The sequence below is a fragment of the Semicossyphus pulcher genome, unplaced genomic scaffold (assembly GCF_022749685.1).
Source record: "Semicossyphus pulcher isolate SPU_LCO1_2020_fin unplaced genomic scaffold, fSemPul1.0.p SCAF_9, whole genome shotgun sequence".
NCBI lineage: Eukaryota > Metazoa > Chordata > Actinopteri > Labriformes > Labridae > Semicossyphus > Semicossyphus pulcher.
Window position 1 is genome coordinate 14,546,929 of NW_027211770.1, and position 21,172 is coordinate 14,568,100.

General features: G+C 41.3%; 1 protein-coding gene across 1 annotated transcript in view; it reads right to left on the reverse strand.

Moving 5' to 3' along the window:
- Positions 1-21,172, reverse strand: part of LOC138583691 (focal adhesion kinase 1-like) — a 64,231-nt gene that overhangs the window by 17,026 nt on the left and 26,033 nt on the right. Inside the window, exons 9-25 of the mRNA XM_069655647.1 lie at positions 20,979-21,119; positions 20,453-20,530; positions 19,714-19,821; positions 19,007-19,124; positions 18,658-18,688; positions 17,612-17,682; positions 17,215-17,232; positions 16,501-16,557; positions 14,712-14,732; positions 13,142-13,239; positions 12,894-12,978; positions 12,662-12,762; positions 11,573-11,688; positions 11,295-11,395; positions 11,098-11,187; positions 10,666-10,870; positions 2,198-2,309 (exon numbers count right to left, since the gene is read on the reverse strand). Of these exons, the coding sequence (XP_069511748.1) occupies positions 2,198-2,309; positions 10,666-10,870; positions 11,098-11,187; positions 11,295-11,395; positions 11,573-11,688; positions 12,662-12,762; positions 12,894-12,978; positions 13,142-13,239; positions 14,712-14,732; positions 16,501-16,557; positions 17,215-17,232; positions 17,612-17,682; positions 18,658-18,688; positions 19,007-19,124; positions 19,714-19,821; positions 20,453-20,530; positions 20,979-21,119 (1,551 nt within the window). The remainder of the gene's footprint in view (positions 1-2,197; positions 2,310-10,665; positions 10,871-11,097; positions 11,188-11,294; positions 11,396-11,572; positions 11,689-12,661; positions 12,763-12,893; positions 12,979-13,141; positions 13,240-14,711; positions 14,733-16,500; positions 16,558-17,214; positions 17,233-17,611; positions 17,683-18,657; positions 18,689-19,006; positions 19,125-19,713; positions 19,822-20,452; positions 20,531-20,978; positions 21,120-21,172) is intronic.

Genomic DNA, 21,172 nt, shown 5'->3' on the forward strand with positions numbered 1-21,172 from the left:
CCGTCATGAATGCGTAGGGTGACTTTCATGTGTCACTGTAACCCCTGGGGCAAACAGGGAGCACAGAAACGTGTTTTTGCATCCGAATGTCCCATCTTTCTCTGCTATAAAGTCTATATACATAAATATGCACCGAGCTCCGTGCCATGTGTGCCTCTTTAAGTAGCGTTGCCAACCGGGCCTACTTTTTGTCGGGAAGATTTTTTTTCTCACAAATTTGTCACTTTTTTCTGGCAAATTATCGAATTCAATCACGCAATTTAATATTGTTTTAAATGTATTAAAATATATATATTAATATACTTGTGCAAAAGCCCAGACTGATTTTTTATAACTTGAATTTTAATGGGCCACAATCCTGAATGTTGCAACATTTTTGGAAAGAGTTACACAGGGTTTGTTAAGGACATAAGCTTTAGTGCAGTTTAACAGCACACCACCTGCCTTCATAGGTCTGGGTCTTTCAGAGCAGGGGATGGGAAAAGGTGGAGTTACAGGGAGGCTTCGACTGGCTGGATGGGGGTTGGTTGGTAATGGGAGGACCCTGTTTGTGTGTGGGAGAGTTAGGGGGGCAGGAGAGCCCAGTGGGTGCCTCCCACATGTCTGCACAGCAGGGCGCTGGTGCTGGGGGTCAGAGTCAGGGTGTAGGGAGGCACTGGGATCAGTTTGGCAGGCAGGGTGAAAGCTGGGTGACAGCGTGGTTTTAAGGTTGGAATTTGACTTTGGCTGGAGGTTTTGGAGGGTGTGGGGACAAACATTTGACATGCTGCATGGCAGAGAGTCAAGGGTAGGACTAGATTGGGAGAGGAGAGGGGAGAAGTGCCAGGGACGGGAGTTTGAGTTGTTTGACTCTGATGAATAAAGCAGGTGGCCGTTAGTAACAGGATTTGTCTTGTGAGGGCAGCTGCCGTTGGACACACTGTGTGAACCGGAGTGAGAATAAAAGTCAGTGTGAGACTGTAGGGATGAGCTGGTGTGAGTTATTGATTCAGGATTAAACTTGTCCTGAGAGAAAGAGCGACTGTAGTAAGAGCTGTTCTGAGGATGAAGTGGATGAGGACTGGGAAGAGAGGAAAAGTGATGGGGAAACTGCAGAGAAGATGAGCAGAGTGCAGGAGTAGGGAGGTGAGAGGAGGTGCAGGGAGATGGAGGATGAGGGTTTCCAAGGCAGAGGGAAAGCTGGGAGGCAAAGCGCTGGTTTGGATGGCAATGGTGGAGAGGAGAAGGAGCAGACAGACAGTCCAGACTGATGGTGGGCTGCAGAGAGGGACGACGGCTGGGCTGCAAACAGAAAGACAAAGGTAGAGGAGGGACGAATGGGAAAAAAGGTATCATAGAAGACAAAGACATGTAGACAGGTGAGAGAGACAGAAGCACGGACAGGGATATTCAGTAGTGTAACCAAAGCCATACATTGTCTGTGCCTCTGAGGAGCATACATGAAAAGACTTTCACTTACTGGGAAACATTTTAATTCCTTTATTTTTTCAAAACAAATAAAAAAATGGAGCTCTTATTAATACTTGAAACCACATTATAATAAGGAAAAAGGTAACAAAAATATTAAAGGCTTTCAAACTGAACTGCTGAATTACTGTTTAAGACATATGGCTTTAGTTGCAACCAGAAGACGCAGTTAACAGATGCTAACAGCAGGGGCATGGGGGCTGTAAGAGTGAGGGTGAGGCAGCCAGCAGCTGGGGCAACAAGCTGTGAGGTGGGATGGCACCAGTGAAGGTGGGAGTGGGGGTTGTGTTTATGGACTTTCAAGAAGGAATTTCATATTTTTGAAAGATCAGGAAAATCAGTGGAAATACACATCTTATGTTGTAACTTAGAATCTTGTTCCTGTTTTTGATTATTTTCCACAGCATGTGTAAAAGAGCTCTCATATGACCCTTAAATGAATTGCCATCTGTTTCCAAAAATAACTTTCACAAATAGGGGAGACATTAAACCAAAAGAGCTACCATTTGAATCATTTCAATAAATAATTGAATAAAGTCCATTCACTCCATGAGGACATATCAGAGACACTGTTATACTTCAGAGTGCTTGGGACTTGCATGGATCAGGGTGTTTCACTACAAGCAGCACAAACACAACACAAACTCTTTATCACTACACCTACTGCACTCGTACAAACTCAGACAGACACACAGACAGACAGACAGAGATACAAATAGCAGGGTCTTACTTTGGGCGGTGCATCATCAGACCCTCCAGAGTCCCAAGAAACAGTGACCTGTCTCCTCATCTCCATCCTGTTCCTCTCCTTCTGCTGGAGCTTCTCCTCCTCTAATATAGTGCTGGAAACAAAAGAAAAACACAGTCGATGTTACACAAAGAAAGATGCTGCTGGTATTTTTCCTTGTTTCTGCTTAACTGTCACCCCATTATCCCCCCATTATCACACCCTGTATAGGAAAGGGGGGCAAAACAAAAGGCAATTGATATGTCAAGTGGCGCAGAATATGGTCTCATCTTCCATTGTTATCTCTGTCATCATTCTTAAATACTTAAGACATTATAGTCGTTCCCTATGAAATTTAAAGAGTCAAACACTTCATTTCCTTCAATCTGGTGTTTTTTTTCCGGCGACAATTTTTTCCTTTCCTGCTACTGCCTTCTGTGGTGGAGGCTCTGTTGCATCTGTTCCATCGCATTCTACAAGTTTGTCAAAATAAAAGTCCTCTGCTGCTTTTCAACAGAAAGGTTGTTTTTAAAAACAAACTGTCATCTTAAATTGTTTTCTACCTCCTGCTCGAATTATGAAAACTCACTGACAAGCCTAAACACAAACACACACAAACTAGAGCGTCATTACTTTGTGCTGAACTCCCACACACAATCATGCTCACAGTCTGTTTGTACAGAGCGTCAAAACCAAAACTAAGTCATAAGAACAACAAATTCCACTTCTTTTTCTTGCTCAGTCTCTAACTACAGATACATTTTATCCCAGAATGCTTAAGGAACTCCAAATAATATTCAGTGGGCTAATACAGTGATACAATAATAAAAACAGCTCCAGACAGTCAAAATTAGTTCTTAACAACTTCAACTTTTACCCTTGCTGTATGTTAAAACTAACTCCTGCTAAAAAGTCTCTTTGTTGTGCCTGGAAAAACTGATACAGCAAGCAAACCAATAAATCTTTGGGGTTAATATTGCTGAAGAACAAAATCACTTGGACATCCCACACCCAAAGCCCACATACTATCTTTCTGTCTGTATTGAAGCCAAAGATAGCACACAGAATTTATCCTTACTGACCTGTTCCCTGGGAATAACTGCTGCTAAACCAAACCCAGACTCCCCCTGAGGAAGGAGCCGCTGCTGCTGAGGAGAGGACGGGCTCCACAGGACTGATCAATCCAACACACAATCACACTCTCAACAGTCACACACTCTTTCTACTCTCCTTTCCTCAACAAGGGTACGAGCTATTTCTAGTAACATGATTACGCCCACATGTTCTGTTGTCTCCTGCTGTGTGTGTGTGTGTGTGTGTGTGTGTGTGTGTGTGAGTGTGAGAGAGAGAGAGAGAGAGAGAGAGAGAGAGAGAGAGAGAGACATTGTGCCCTTGCACCTGTCAAAGTGAGTCTCCTGTCAACTCTTGTCCTTCTTTTCCATCACAACACATTCACACACATTTGTACGATGATACTTAAATCGTAGTTTTCTTCTGATGTATTAAGCCAAAAAAACAATCAAAAAACAATGAAACATCAAAAGATCATTTATCATTTCTAATCACTTCTGGATATATTCATTTGAACAACATCTTATTTAAGCAATATCACACTTGAGGGATACGATCACGCAGATAATCACTGCCGTGCTGATATTCAGCACAACGGCACGACCTCGAGTGTGATATTGCTTTTATACAACAGTGAACCAAGCGGCAAATAGAAGTACAAAGTAGCGATCGACAACAGATTATTTTTTGCTCTACCAACTCAACTACTTCCACAACTTAACTGAAACTGGACTGTTGTTGCCTAGCAACACAAACATTCTCCTGCACTCTGCTACTTTGTTTGTATCGATAAGTTACCACAGATCAGCTGTTTTCTATCATATACATTTATCTGTAGGTTTGAAAACAAGAGTATGCTGTGTGATTCAGAAGTACCAGCTGGATTAATGTAGACATACACGGTCTGCCCTTGTTAATTAACAGTATTCAGAAAACCTGGAGTGATACACAGTGAAAACTCCAAGTGATGTTATTCTGTATATCAGCACTCTTATCCAATTAGATTTCCCGGTCGGGACTAACTGTTGTTTAATTTTCATTCATTATTAGCATTACGGTTTAATTAAATAATATATAGTAGTAAATTTGTACATTTTATATTTACATGAATTTTTAACTGAAGTCCATTTGACTTTCTTATTTTCAAAACTTGTTTGTATGTTTTAGTTTATTTTGAAATCATACTTCCTTTTTAGGTTGTACCTTATATTTCAATTGCTCTTTAGAGAAATCATTGGCATGTACAAGCAATATGATGATTGTTACGTCCATATCAATATAACTTGTCTGGATGTACCCTGTGAATTCATATAGATTCCAGTCCATGTTTTTGTTTTAGTTTAGACTCACAAATTCTGACTTTTTATGTTTGAATTTTGGCTAACTTCAACATTTTTTTCTGTGTATTTATCAGACTTTTGAGACAAACTATTTCAATGTGTTTCTCATTTCTTCTACAAATTCTTGTCCGTATGAGTCCACAGTTTTACTTTATTAATCCCAATAGCTCAATAAATGCAGAGAGACGACATTAAAACACATAATAGCAGAGAGGGTCTCTAAATGCTAGTAAATGCTTTCTCTCTATGTTTAACAGCACACTGGTATTTCTAAATTGTGTCCCTGCTCTTTTTATTTAATGTCTACTCAATACAAGTTATTAGACATCGATCCTGATGAATGTACCCATGAAGTCATGAAGTAATCTGCTAGTCTTGCCTCACAGTTTAACAGTAAATGACATCATGTTTGAATACGTGTGAGGACGATAGCATCAGCACCTGGCAGCATCCACACTGACTGTCTGCTTCCTCCCCCACCTACACCACCTACACCACACCACCACCTGGAATAACAAGACCAGCTTTGTTTATTTACTCAGGCTGCTCAATCCTGGACTTTTTAAGAAAGACCAGGCGATACGCTCATGTCTCACCTGAACGCAGCCCGATACAACCGTTACTGATGAAACCTGAGCAGTAGGATTTGAGTATCAGGGTTCAAGTGCTCTGAGAAGTAAACCAGACAAGATGGGGCATGTCTGTGCACGTCTTCAGAGGTGAAAAAGTACCATCAAAAATACACATTTTGTGTCTACAACATTACAAGTCAAAGGGCAGATTCTGCATGTGCCCTTCTGTGCTGCACTATCGACCTCAGACCTCTTTGCTGACGCATAAAGGATTCCCTCTTTGCGTGACTTTCCCACCACTTCAAACTGTTTACAACAAACTTAACTTTATAAGATCGAAGTCAAATTGCTTAAGCCTTTTTGTCACTTTAACTTAAGTTCAAAAACGTGTTCTGCAACAGAGTAATGCAGTGGAGTTTGCTCTCCATCCCTTGTACTGAAATCGATTTATAAAGGCATCTCTTTGCAGCCAGCATGGAGAGGAGGAACCACTGCTACAAGCAAGATCTGTTTCAGTGAGCAAATGGGTGTGGGTAATATTTTTAGACGGTCAATGTAAAATGCAAACCCATACTTTAAGTGGGATATAAAAAAATACTTTCTTCCACTCTGCTCCAAAACAACTTTAGATTGACCACATCGATATGGTTGCATCCTCTCAAGCAGCACACTAACACACATCAATAGAGGTATAGTAAATGCATCACTACGTCAAAGGAGAAACATTTAGAAATCCTAAAGAGAAAATACTTTACCTTACGAACAGGCCAATCCAAGAGCAGCAAAGTATATATCTAGTCCAGGCCTTCTAGGAGAATAACTTGGACTCTATAAAGACAACAGGCCGCTGGTACTCAGCACGGAGACACAACTGAAGGTCAACATGAACAACAAAAGATCCGAGTAACCCTGAAGGGATAAATTCTACTACCGCAGGCAGGATGACTGAAATATGCTCTGCTGCAGCTGAACAAAACCCCACGAGGCTTCAGGCTACACTCCTTCACATCACATAGACTTCACTATGAGGATAACACGATGTGAGAAACGGGAGCTTTGGTCCGCTGGCTTCGACCAGGAGAGCACAGAGCTGCTGTAGTTCTGCTCGCATTTTTCCTCCTTTTCATTCTCTGTCTATTTTCTCTCTCTCTCTCTCTCTCTCTGTTCTTTGGAGAGCTGTAGCTCCTGGCAGCTGCCCACTGTGTAAACACACACACACACACACACACACACACACACACACACACACACACACACACACACACATATGTTGGTCCAACGTCTAGGAAAACTGTAGTAGTAGCTGAGAGCTGCATATTTGGCAGGAGACCCCTATAATTGATATTATGATATAAAAGCCAGCCAGACCGAATGTAAACCAAACTGTATGACCTTATATGGCATCACTTTTCCCTATTAATAGCTGGGACCACAGCTAACATGGTCAATATTGACTCGGTTTCCAAGACACTGGCTGAGGCACACTGAGGGTTTCTTCATGCCAACATGTAACAGTCAATTAAAGATATATGTTCTTCATTTTCTCGGATTAGCACTCAAGTGCAGATCACATGCTTTTTTCCACACTGGCTTTGCAGCCCATTAAAACATACGACCACAAACGTACCATACATGTGTCAGACTAATGAGCAGACCGCCACGATCTGGAGGACAGAGGTTGTTTGGAGCCAAAATAGACGAGCGAAATCATGACACAATGAAGAGGTGAGAGAGGTCAGGAGGAGAGGATAAAAAAAGAGAGGAGAGCAGAATTAGAGAGGAGAGCTGACCTTGAGAGAATTGGACGTGTAATCGTGGTGGAATTTAAGGTTTGAGTCACGCTGGTTTTAAGCAAACTCATAAAACCGCAGGAGTTTAATATGTGCTCTTATTTTCCGGTTTCTGTGTGTGAGAGAGGGAAAGATGGAGGGGGAATGTGCATGTTGAAGGAAACAATGATGGCTGCTCGCTGTGCTGCTGAAATCTGCATTCTTCTACTTGTTTTCTTAAGCCTCAACATTAATGATGTCAAAGAGACACACACGGTGCACACATTGGTCATAAGTTCACTGGTTTTCCTTCCTTGGACCACTTTTGGTCAGTGACCACTGCAGACCAGGAACACCCCACAAGAGCTGCAGTTTTGGAGATGCTCTGACCCAGTCGTCTAGCCACCACAATTTGGCCCTTGTCAAAGTCGCTCACATCCTTACGTTCGTGTATTTTTCCTGCTTCCAACACATCAACTTCAAAGACAACATGTTCACTTGTTGCCTAACCATATCCCCCCAAGTGACAGGGGCCATTGTAACAAAATAATCCATGTTATTCACTTGACCTGTCAGTGATCATGATGTTATGACTGATTGGCGTGTCTTCTAAGCGTTAAAGGGGACATAGTTTAGCTATGCAATTAGTTTTTTATTAATCTAAAGTGTTTTGAATCACGTTGGTAAAGTTTGTTTCGATGTCAGAGCCTCTCCTTCCTCCTGAAACAAACAAAGGTTAGACCTTAGCCATGATTGGCCGACAGTATTTGGTGTGACCGCGTCGCCCCACGTGTGCTATCCAACGTGGGGGAGCGAGCGGCCGCACTGCACCGTCACTCCAAAGTTGTAGAAAACATGGCTGCTCTAGGATCGGTTATTCGGCCTTATATATACGAGCCAGGATCGGAAAGGTAAGTTGAAATCTTGACAACGACTTGGCTACAAGCTAGTGCGAGAAGGCAGCCAGAAGTGAATGATGGTGAATGACGACTGGTCGATTTCAGCGAAAGCAAGGTTCTACGTAGAAACCTGCAGCCGTTCTGAACGGCCCATTTCAGAGGCGACCTTTTTAAATGTGTCATTCTGGAAAAACACTATTTCGCTGTGAACAATAAACACCCAAAAATGTCAAACCCAGGGTTGTCAAATTGTTAATTTGTTTAATTTCAAACAGCAAAACTGCTGTGTGTGTTAAAATGCAACAACTGGCACCAAAAAATACCTCTTTTATCTTTCAAACTAGGTTATTTCTTCATTCAATGAGAAATCATGCTTCACAAATACGTTTGAATGGTTATTTCCACTTCATAGTCTCTGCTGATAGTTGGCAGGAGTCATCAGGAACTCACACCACCACCATTACTTCTGTTATTATGATCCATCTTACCATCAGAGGTGATGCTGATCACGTCCAAAAAAACTGCAGGTCTGTTCAAGTCTGAGTGATCGTGAATTGTTGAGTCATGGTAGCTGGGAAAAGCTCTACTCCTACGTTACCTCTTCTCAACCCTATTGTATTGAAAATAAATCGTGCTTACTCTTGTTCAGTGCTGCATTTGTCTTATCATTACTTTACCCACTTAAGTTTCTCTAGTAGTTGGAAGGAGGGTCTTAGACTGAAGCTACCTCTGTCCTAGCACAGTGCAGAACAAAGGGTCTCATAAAGCATTACAGTGCATGAACATGCATGCATTATAATAGCACACTGTAACCCTACACTTGGAGTCATAAATCATAAAACATGTCAGGTTTATGAAGCTGATCTCTTTTTTACTTGTGTAGTGAAATCAGGACTCACTTCTAACAAATGGTGAACTGCCCTGCCCAGTTATTAGTGTGAAAAAATATGATTCATATCAAGGCTAGACCCTTTCCATTTAAAGGGAATTTCACATTGGTGATATACTCTACGCAATTTCAAAACTGTCTGAGTAAGCACAAAGTGTTGTCTAGCTCTGCTTTATCTGATCACAACACGCCCGGGTTATAGTGTCTGTCTCTAGGCTAGTAACAAGGCAGTGATGCATCAATTACCAAGGAGGCGAGGCGTGACTGAGATATCTCATTTAATCTATGTCTGTCATCTTCACTTCCCGGTTACCATGACGATTATAATGTCATCAGCCTAAACAGGATGAAAAGCGTTGTCTGCCGAGCTTTTGGACAGTTTTGTTTTGGCTCTTTACGCCTGCACATTGGATTGGAAAAGACACAATCGCGCTGAGGTTAAAGTGCTGACTTTCAGGTTAAATCTGAGGGTGCTGAGCCATGCTGAAACTGTTGTTCTCTATGTGCACTCTCTGCAAGGCTAAAACTGTGCTATGAATTCTATCTAATACGTTTAATAAAGATGTCAACATTGCAAAACACCATTAAAGGTAAATAACGTGGCAAAAGACATTGAACATAACACTGCTGCAGAGATGCTATCGGTCAAATTGTAATACATCCCATAATATAGTGACTGCTGTCATAGTCAAATATCCACATAATGTTTGTGGGATATTAAATGTATTTATCGTCTCACCACACAGGAAATAAAATCTCCACTGCCTTCACATCTGTTATTAAAAGAGCCCCCTGACAAGACATCAAAATGATCCATACAGAAATCTCAATAACAGCAGTAAGGCATGTAAATGTGACCTCAGATAACACCACTGTCTACCTGCTATATTCGCATCTATCTCACTGTCTACAGACATCTGCTAGTGTAGTCCATCCATCTTTTATGGTTCTGTTTAACCAGCTGCCAAAAAAAATAACTCTACATGTAAAGTATGAACTATAGCTCTTCGTCTGTATTAGTCATGGTAATCTAATGAGATGAATGGGGCAGACAGACAGCGACACCTGCTGTTAGGATGGTGTAAAGAAAACACAGTCCTTCATCTAAACTACTACAGGGGATAAAAGCCAAGAACAACACACACTGTGAATAATATTGATTCATTATCATGACTCTCATGGCGCACTCAAAGTAGCATTTCAAACTGAGACTAGTATAGTCCATCCATCCATCCATTATCCTGTTCAGGGTCGCGGGGGGCTGGAGCTTATCCTAACCGTCATTGGGTGAGAGGCGGGGTACACCCTACACATCACAGAGCTGATACATAGAGACAGACTTTTCAGGTTCACACTCACACCTACGAGCAATTTAGAGACACCAATGAACCTTACAACGAGCATTTCTTTGGACTGTGGGAGGAAGCCTGAGTACCCGGAGGGAACCCACGCATGCACGGGGAGAACATGAGACTAGTATAATGGTCTGGCAGAAAAGACGGGCTGCGTCAGAGGGGTGATTTATGAGGGAGCCTATCAGAGTAAAAACACTCAGTTGAACTAATAACAGTAATGTAATATGCCACTGAAACTTTCTTCCCACAAGCCATATCAGTCTTTGAGCATCTTTCACTAAATGCATTAAACCCAAAGTCTACGTGGGACAAAAAGTGGCTTGCGCAAATGAAACCACAGAGGACACAACACCACTAACACATCTGAAACATACTTGTTATACCTCTTCAGCTAAAGTAAAGCCCAAACAAAAACCATGATTTAAGTTTGCACAACCCTCCAGAGGTAGAGTACTTGTGGTTTTGATCGCCAGCCACTTGTCCACATGTCAAATTGTCCATAACCCCACATTTACAGAGACACACAAAGACACACACACACACACACAGGCTCTCAAACCACACTCCATTAAGTACCTCAGTTGTGTTTTGAGTTCGGTGAAGCGCGGCCTCTTGCTGGGATCATACGACCAACACTTTGTCATCAAGCTGTAGAGAGTAGGAGGGCACTGTGGGGGCATCGCCAGTCGCTCGCCGTTCTCTATCCTGCCGATGACGTCGTTGTTCTTCACGCCCTGGAAAGGCTTGATGCCGAACATTAGGATCTCCCACATACAGACGCCTGAGGAGAGACAGAAAACACAAACACTCAATCACTGTGAGACAGCCACCTACTGGCTATTACACACTGCCAAAACAGAGAGAACAGTATGTGGTTTCTCATGACCCCGTCTGCAGCGATAAATAGCTTAGCTACAGTGTAGGAACTCCAGCTGGCTTCTCCTAACAGGGACCGTGCTGACTGTTACAACCCAACACAAAAAACCTGAACTATCCCTTTCAACTTACCAAACATCCAGACGTCACTGGCCGTGGTGAATCGTCTGAAATTGATGGACTCTGGAGCCATCCATTTAATAGGCAGTTTACCTTTAGATGCTGAAAAACAAGATCAGGAGAACTTCATGTCAAATCAAAGGTTAAAGAGTGTCGGTGGAGTGCAGATTTATAGGAACAACTTGCAGGTACGAAGGCATTATATCTACCTTTGTAATAAGAACTATCTTCCATGTAGCGTGACAAACCGAAGTCCCCGAGCTTCACACAGTCCACCGTAGACACCAACACGTTCCTCGCAGCGATGTCCCTGAGGAGGATAAACATGAACGTAACATCAAGTCTCTGAAAATTTGACATTTAATCTGTTTATCTACGTGACTGGACACTTAAACAATCAGTTTATCAACTTGTTTCTAGCTGGTATACATGGTTTTCATAATGCTTTCAGTAGGAGGCAACACTGAGCTCCCACCCTCTTTCATACCTGTGTACAAAGCGCTTGCTCTCCAGATATGCCAATGCCGTGCTGAGCTGATATGAGTACAAGATGAGAGAGGCCAAGTCGAGACTGTACTTCCTCACCTGGAGAAATGACCGTAACTGTGGAGACGAAAAATCAAAGATAAATGGTTATGAGAGAGAGAGAGAGAGACTGACTGTTCTCTGACTGCAAAAAACAAGACAGAGAAAGAGTGAGAGAAATCAGGTATAGCTGAGGAGGAAGTAGACAGAGATTACATGAGTAGGAGAGATACAGGGGATAAAGAGTGAGACAAGTATGCAGTTACCTGAACATTTCTATAAAACATGCTGGATCATTGCAGTAAAAGAAAGGAGCTATGTGAGGAGAAGGGTATATAGGTTCATTTCAAGTAGCAAGTAGATTGACAGTTGTCAACTGATCTGCTGCCAAAATATTACACTTGGAGATCAGATGTGCCTCAGAAAATAAGGTAAACTAAAGTAAACCAGATTTATTGATGAGTTATGATAGTTTTTTTCACAGAAAAGTAACCTTGTTCTGATTTCCCCTCTTTGATTTTATCTCCACCGATCCAAGTTTTGTTGTGCTTCACACTACAAGAATACACTTGTTTACCACGTTAAAGTCAACAAAGCTCAGAATGCTTCACTGATACAAAATGAGCTTTTGATTATGAGCCATAGAACTTAAAATCATTCAAAAGGCAAACACTGTTTGTGCTGCAGACACCTCTTCCAATTTATACCCGCACTTTGAAAGGGTGTAGGTGGCAATTTGGCAAAACCTTCCCCCTCTTTCCGCTGCCTCTGATCTCTCAGCTAAGCCGCTTCCACAAATGGAGCACCAAACATGCATTTAATGGGCGTGAAGCAGAACGTCAAGGTGATAGTGATGAGATGAACGAGGGTTCTTGTTAGTAACCTGGTTCGTTTTGTGCACTTATTGCTAACAAAACAACGTATGAATGACCTGCTTGGTTCTGTGCAGTAGTTTTTGTGATGGCCTTAAGAAGCCTTAAAACATATGCACACAACCATATAAACTAACAGCTAGTGTACACTTACATACAAAATCTTTAAGTTGTCCTACCTCTCCGAGCGTACAGAGCTCCATGATGATCCAGACTGGATTCTCAGTGATGACTCCCATCAGCTTCACAATGTGAGGGTGGTCAAACTGACGCATGGTCACTGCAGGGTAAGAAAAGGAGGTCAGAAAAGGTCAGTTCAGCAACAGCATGCAAGTTACAAAACTGCACATCCTTGGGCTTGAAAAATTGTTGGCAGGTAACATTTGAGAAAGGAACACACGAGGCACTCACAGGCTTCTTGGAGAAACTTTTCCCTGACGCTGTCAGACGTTGAGTTCTTACACGTCTTCACAGCCACAGACAGCGCTGGGTTCTCCTGCAGGGAACAAGCAAACAACACGATCAGCAATTTTATAGAAGAATACATTAACGCCATATTCACAGAGGAAACTTTAAATTTATGTTAACTGTGAGTATATTATGCCCATTCCATCATATTCTTCTGTTACAACTGTACACCACACAAAGAGAGCACTTACCGGGCTGATGTAGACTCCTTGGTGGACGTCCCCAAACTGACCCTCGCCTATGCAGCGTCCCAGCTCAATACGATCTCGCTGAATCTCATAGTCCCGCGCTAGATACACAATAAACAGACATGAACACACACACATACACAGGTACGGACACACAGTGAAGAAAACAGAGCAGACCTTGAGCTCAAACACACACACTTCTAAGTCAGGCATTGCATTAACCAAGTTTGTCAGAGTTCTTCAGAGTGTGCACGGTTTGTTTCAATCTACAGTTAATCACAGAAATGGTAAAAAAATTCAGTGGATAATTAACGTCTGAAGCAATTACTGCAGTAAATGTTTACAAATGTGGTACAGTTTCTATTTAAATGGGCTCTGGAAACATCTCAAAGCCAACAAAACGCTGTAGAACAAGATTGTAATTTCACATGTGGTGCCGGTTCTGCTTGGAGGAACTTAAAACTGAACAAAGTATTGAGATTAAGTGATCCTGATTTTCCAGATTAATAAAGTTAATGCACATTCAGACTCTGACAAGATTAGTTTAATGGTAATCAGCATAGCTCAATGTCAACAGCATGCAACAGCATCAGCAAACCACAGGCAGACATGCCGTATGACACAGACGAACAACAACCAGTAACACTCTGTGTATATATTATGAACATTAATATTCTTATTAAATCAAATGTAGTATGGATAAAGTCAGGTGGATCATACAATAGTGAGACAGAATATTAAAGAATTTAAAGCCAAAATTGAATTTGTAACTAATTTATTCAATTTTTGTCAAGTTGAGATTTTAACTTCGAGGTTTAAGAAACAGGAAACGAAAAGGTCTGTGAAACGTTGGCTGCTGTGAAGCTGGTGGTTTGCTTTGCCTGATGGGCATGACACTGTTGACCTGACTTTGTCCATGTCATCAGCATATGAATATAGCAAACATGGAGGATTACAGGAAATGCAAATCAACACATGTGCTGCCTTTAGATTTAAAGGCAGCTATACAGGGCAGTGGGACTAAATGTGGAAATGGGCTGCGACATAGAGTAACAACAACGTACAGTTGACCATAATTAAAGCCTGTGTGCTCTGTTTCTAAATGTCGCCCATGTAACCTGAAGTCAATCATTATGGTTAAACAATAGAGTGGGACTGAATTACAGTATATATGAACTGTATGTGGCTATTTAAACCCTTCGGTCTCGCTGTACTTCCTGCTACAAGCCGGAGTTGTAAATAGGAACATGCTGAGAGAGATTTTGCCTGGTTAAATGATACATTAAAAGTATTTTAATTTAACATAAAAGGGCAACAAAAAACTGTTTTTGGACCCGTTTCTTTTTCCTCCTAAACATTTTAAATACAAAGCAAAATAGCTTCTCAGTACTGATTCTAGCATCAATTCAGCACATCAACAGAAGGAGGGGGAGGGGTCATAGCAACAGGGTTCAGAAATCAATCTCAAGTCAGGATTTTATTTCAAAGTTGCAGGCAAACACAAAATAAGGGTCACGACAACCACCAAATCCATCACAATACAACCAGGCTCATGGTGCGCTCCAATCATTACCTTGATCTAGTCCATAGTATTCTGGGAAAACGGGTTAGTGATAGGAGACAGAAATAACTAGCTGTGAGTACAGAGATCCAAAACTTTCAATCCACTCTGTTTTATACATGCCAATGTTTCTTTTAGGTTCAGTGTGGTAGATGGGTCAGTGAGGGAGGTAAGTTTTAAGTACTGTATGTTAATGAATGTAAAGCATTTTGGTACGTTCTGCGAGTTATTTTATCCTGTAAATACAAGCACACACACACCTTTGGTCACTTATTGCTAGCTTGGAAAGTTTGTAAAAATGCGTTTCATGATGCAAACAACAAATTAACCTTTTCATTGCTTTGACACAAATACAGAATGAAAACCCAGTGAAACACTGAAGCTACTCAGTCCAAACATTGACAGCTTAACAGATCTTGGCCAGCTTATTTACATTAGTGTATTCTTATCTTGTTTACATTTAGTAAATCTATAATTTACATGTAACATGTTTAAAAGCCTAGTAAACAGCACGGTTACAATAATGACTTCCCTTTTTGGACATTTGGATGTTCCAGCTGCATCTGTACTGGTTTAGCTTGCTTCTTCACACAGTTTGTGTTTGTGTGTTTACACCTGTACGTTATGCTTTATTATTTATGAACGGTCAAAAAGCAAAGCCATGTTCAAATCTGTTTGCAGGATGTGTTTACTACAGCAAGGCAACATTTTGAGGCGCTTTAAATGGGCAATTTTGTAAGTAAGACTCTTTCACTTAACGCCCCATCATACAGTACGTTGAGGTGTTATTACCCATCTCCACTGCCTTTAAATGCTGCCTGTGGAGCATCACTACTTAGCGCTGCAGTGAGTGTAATGTGAAAGCAGCCCTATGTCTAACACACAATTCTCAGCAGCGTGAAACTCTTAAGGCCAGAAAAACTTCTGCTTTTTAATAATATAAACACTTAACATTATAATAGTGATTAGCAGGATATAGAGCCATCTGACAAAGGTTTACTCTCAAAGGATAATGAGTCAAAGCAGTCTGAGGAAACTCAGATTCTCATTTAATCTTGTGACAACTCACTAAAACAAATATAGATCGCAGGTCTATAAATATACAGACAGTCTGATGTGGTTAGAGTGGTTTCCCCTTTTATATAAGACTTCTGCATGTGACCACAGAAGAGTCATTCATAAACCTCAAACTATATTTTGCCAACCGTTCTTTTATTAGCCAATCCAAACAGAGATTTTTTAAATATTTTAACTGAATAGATTTTCAAGCAGGCCAGATAAATAAGACACCCTGTATGCTACGAGACAATCTGCATAGTAGATAACAATGCCCCTCAGGGAAATAATGAATATGCTGTTGTACATGGATAGAGGACGATATTAACATTTTAAAATGCAATTTTAATTGCACCATCTGAATTTGCGCAGCTATGATTTTTATCTTTAAACTGATGTCAGAAATAAAGATAAAATCTATTTCTAAGGTGACTTTAATGAGCTTTTCTATTTTCTTTGGGGGCAGAATTACGAGCCCCCTGCTCACACAGATATACTCATAAGATAAGAGCAAGACAAATCGGATAAAAGCTTTTTTATAGTAATGACATCTCATAGAAGACGAGTCTCCTCATCTGAACCCAACTCCAGTCACACAAACAGAGACACACAAATGTTAGCTGCAGTGTCGCCACAAAAACATTCAAGCTTCATAAAAGATCTTTAATCCTGCAAAAACCTTCACGCCTGAACACATACAAACAAATTGTCTTTAACTCTTTATCTCTCCACTGCGTCTACTTACTTGAAGGCATGGTATACGTGTCCTCCTCATCTATGATCTCAGCGTAGTCGTCCGTTTCTGCAGGGGGCAAAAAAAAAACATGAAGTGTCAGTTAAGAAGATGACAAAGAAAAGACAAAAGAAAAAGAGTCGACGACAAGGTCAGAACCAAAACTGTAGTGACAGAAACCAGCTGAGCCCCCTGAAAAGCATTCAAGTCACTGAGAGGTTATCTTTTGAGAAAAAAAGTCCTATTATCAATAAAAAACTGATGTGTGTAATCTAAATTATAAAGAAATACTGCGATTATAACCTTAAATCTGAGTTTAACAATTAACAACACAGTGAAAATGCCAACAGTAACAGAAAAAAAACATCACCAGACAGAAGTACCTTTCCAAAAGCCCGTCACCATCCCCGATCCCAAACACATGCACACCAATTTAAATGTTCATATACTATAAAACAGCTGCACGCGAGGAATGTAGGGCAGAAGAGCACAACAGAGAGGGAGAGACAGAAGAGAGAGGAAAGGGGAGGGATGGAAAGGTTTGTTCTTTCCACAGAAACAAGTTGAAGACAAACAGGTTGAGTCATGGATCAGGCTGAAACGGTTCCATGCAGATACAGGGAGAGATAGTACACACGCGTATAGTATGGCTAAATGTAGAAACACACAGCGGGAACACCACTGAGTTACTAATTTAGGACGGTTAACAGAAAGAATGTTGTTTACCATCGCCACTAGTGTGACCTGCGGGAGCCACATGCAGCATGAAACACACACAGAGAGGGAGAAAGGAGAGTTAGTGTTACTGTTAATTCAGATCAAAGATATTAATAAATGATGACTTTATATCCAACGTAGTTTTTATTTCATTGTGTGTAACTGTGAGTTAGTCAGAGGTCAGTAGACAGTCAGGGCAGAGTGACTAAAGCTCTCCATGGGGACATCTGGCGAGACAAGGACTCTTCACTGCGCACAGATGAGGCTTTATGGGGGGAAACAGGGTGCGCACACATATCTATGAACCCTTTATCTGACTGGTAGCAGTCACTGTCATTCATGACATTTGGAGCAGCAGACTGAGAGGAAGATTAACAGGAGGAAGAAAGAAAGAGGGGATTTATACCTGAAACACAGACGGCTCTGGTTCGTACTCCGTCCATGCGTTTTTCCATCCGCCTCTCATGATTCGAAACTCTGGGCCAGAGGGGAGAAAATCATTTACATAAACTTTTGTGTTCTGAATGAGCTTCCAGTTACAGCTATGTAGAGAGTCGTGCAACAAGAGGAATGGAGGATTCACATCCTGTTATTGGTTGTTGTTTTACAATGTTAAATATTATAGAAATAAGCGCACAGAGGGGGGTCTATTTCTTAAACAGAATACTACATTTACAATATGAGCGACTGCATTACTTGCAGGATTTAAAGTAATAATCTCGAGGATCTTCATTTAAATAAATTTCTGTTAAGTCACAATCATTCGCCGAATGAGCTAACACAATGGTGATTGAGCCTATGGGCCACTGATGAAAGCCTTTGCATTTGCAGTATTACAGACTGGCTGTCTGATGCAACTTTCGCAGAATAAATCTCAAGCGACGCCCAGTTAGTGGCACGTTTTCCATCACCCAGCAGTGGTTGTCTGCCAGAGAGGGTAGGCGGATCTAAGCAGCTGCTTTTCCGGTCTCTGCAAGTGTTGCGAGTAAACAGTAATCTACTATGGCTGAACAAACAAAGAAAAGATCGATGACTACAGATACAACTTCAACAAGAAGAAGAAGAATCCAAAGAAAAAGAAACAAATTCGACGCTCAGATGAAGTCAAACAGTCTAAAAAGGAAAGCGACCGTCAGCGAGGAAAATCAAGAGTTACAACCGGAGCCAACCGTGGACGTCACACATGCAACACTGTCTGGATATCTGGGAAGTGTGCTCCCGCAGTTACCGTTTATCGCCATAGGTGCCGCCAAAGAGAACAAAACTGAGATCTTCAAGATTATAACTTTAAATTTAAACAAATACTTCCAGGATAAATTCCCATTCAAGTTTCTATCAAAAAAAGCTGCATTACAAACGTGACTTCACCTCTTTAATGTCTCACAGAAAAGCAACACCTTGTTTTTACGTAATAAAGCAACAAATGAAACAAGAAGCAGAGTGTTGACTTACTTGGGGATGGAAGGCAGAGCTCTGTCCCCCTCTGCAGAGACAAAATGAACACATGAATCAGACACAGAACAGACTGGCTTCATGTTAGCGCCACATCACTGTAAACCCTCTCTTTGTAGCCATTGTTATTTTTAGCAAAGACTAGCTTAACACTGACAGGCTGGTTATTCAAAGTGACAGGCGTGAAGCTTCAACAGCCACGATCAGACTTGACTACCGTATGAAAGACGGCTGACAGCAATCTCAACTCTTACATTGTTCGCTTCACGTTACTGTTTCAATACTCCTACACATCAATTTGGTGATATAGTGAAAAATAAACACATAAGACAGTAGCTGTGCGTCTTACCTTTGTGCACTCTGACGATGAAGGAGTGAGTAGCAGAGGAGACGAGTCGACAGTAGCCGTCAATCAAGTCAGCCATGTTTTCTGCTGTTGTCAGCAGTGCCGTGGTGACTGTGAGGGGCTACACACAGGCACACGCACACATAAGGATGAGTGTAAGAGTAGGACAGAGAGTTGCTTCACAGTGACACAATGAGAGCTTTATGAGGGATAACGTCTTCTACCAGTGCACACACACACACACACACACACACACACACACACACACACACAGATACTCCAGCACTGATGCACACATGCTTTTCCAGTAGTAAGACCTGCTGCAAACACACACACACACCCACTCTCGACAGACACACTCACGCTGACACACGAGTGCAGATGGCTACACCCGCCTTCACCCTCCCAAGGGCTGCTTCCCTCTTTCCTGACATCATTTCCTGTTTCTGCTGCAGATTGTGTGTAGTTGCAGACAGTGCCAAAAATGCCATGTGCCTTATATCATTACAAGCTGACTAATATAAAGCATACATAGTTTTGCCTGACAAATACATGTGCTTTGAGATACAGGAGAGGATATAGGAACCAGGCTGCAGCTATGAATGCCTCAACTTCATGTAAATTAACTGTTGAAAAGTACTTTATAACTTTACTTAGAAACACAAACTTGACACGCTGAGGGAAGAGTTACAATGTGTGTGTGTTTTCACCTCTGGAGCTCCCGCTACGTTGAGCTGCAGCATGCCTTTCCTGTCCTTCTCTTCCAAAGCGGAGTACTGGATGGACTGAACCTGGTTAAAGTTTGCTAAGTGTGTAGGCTGCAGAGACAAAGACAGACACAAAGGAAGCTTAAAAAATGATATGGGATGCAATCTACCATGTTGCTGTCCTTTATTCATCTAGGGTTGACATATTTTCCCATAGTAAGATTTTGTCATGTATTTCAATTTTTACTTCACATCTACAACCCCAGTAACCACACGAACAATAAGCACTTGCTAAACAAAGTCATTAAGGCCAAACAGGACAAGGTCAGATTCATTTATATGCAAAAATAAACTAAATTAATCGTCAACATTTTGACGGGCAGTCTGTCTCATAAAGTGGAAATTTAATAACTCAATTTAAGCACCGCAGCTGTTTATATGCCCTAATCACATCATCTGGCACATATGGCTTTGTCAAAGCCAACTGACATTTCAGCACTCACATTTCAACTTGGGCACCTAAGGAGGCGGGAGAAAAAAACTGTCTAGGAGCAAACCAGTAGATGGCAGTAGAGTGGGCTGACACTCTGGCCTTCAAGTTAAAAGCCTGCTGTATACAATAACTCATTTAAAAGTTAATAAAAACTCAAAGCTGGGTTTTCTGTTGGGTGGAATAGATACATAAATTAGACAATATTTGAAAGGGCTTCATGTTAACTGAGTTGTTGGTGTGCATACTCACCGTCGAGCCCTTATCTGTGAGGTAGCTGATTCCTTCCTCTGGTCCGATAGCTAACTCCACTGATATTACCCAACTAGACTGAAGAGAGAGAGAGAGACAGAGGGGAAAATAGATGTCACATTTCATCACATCCTCTGTTTTATTAACCAAAAATAATACTGGCAGAAGTGTAATATTGATATCATGAACCCATTATAATGTTCTCATCTGTTTCACTTCTTTTAACATTTAATCTCCTCTACGACTGAGGACGGTTTGCATACTTTAGATGACAGTGATAATGCATTACTGAGGTAAAACGTGCAACAAGAATTCTGATGGTAAAATGTAACCGCTAACCCTATTTTGTAAATATCTGGCAACCATCTACATTAACGAAAACACTTTACATGGTTTCTACCTTGCACATGCTTAAAAAGCTCAACTGCACACACAGTGATTTTATGTTTTAACAGGTGTGCAAAATGTATAAATAGATTTCACTAGTCATCCTTACATGCAACATATTTTGTCCTCATTAACCTACCCCCAAAGCACATTTGAAGCACTCTTTGTCGAAGCGGTAGATGGGAGAGAGGATCTCAAAGAACTTGTGGATGCTCTGCTCATCATTGAGGTTAGCAAACTGCTTAAAGGTCTGCTGGATCTGCTTACGGAGAGTCTTCGCCTGATGGAGAGGGGAGGAGAAAAGAAAACATCTACAAGTCTGCCTGGTTTGTT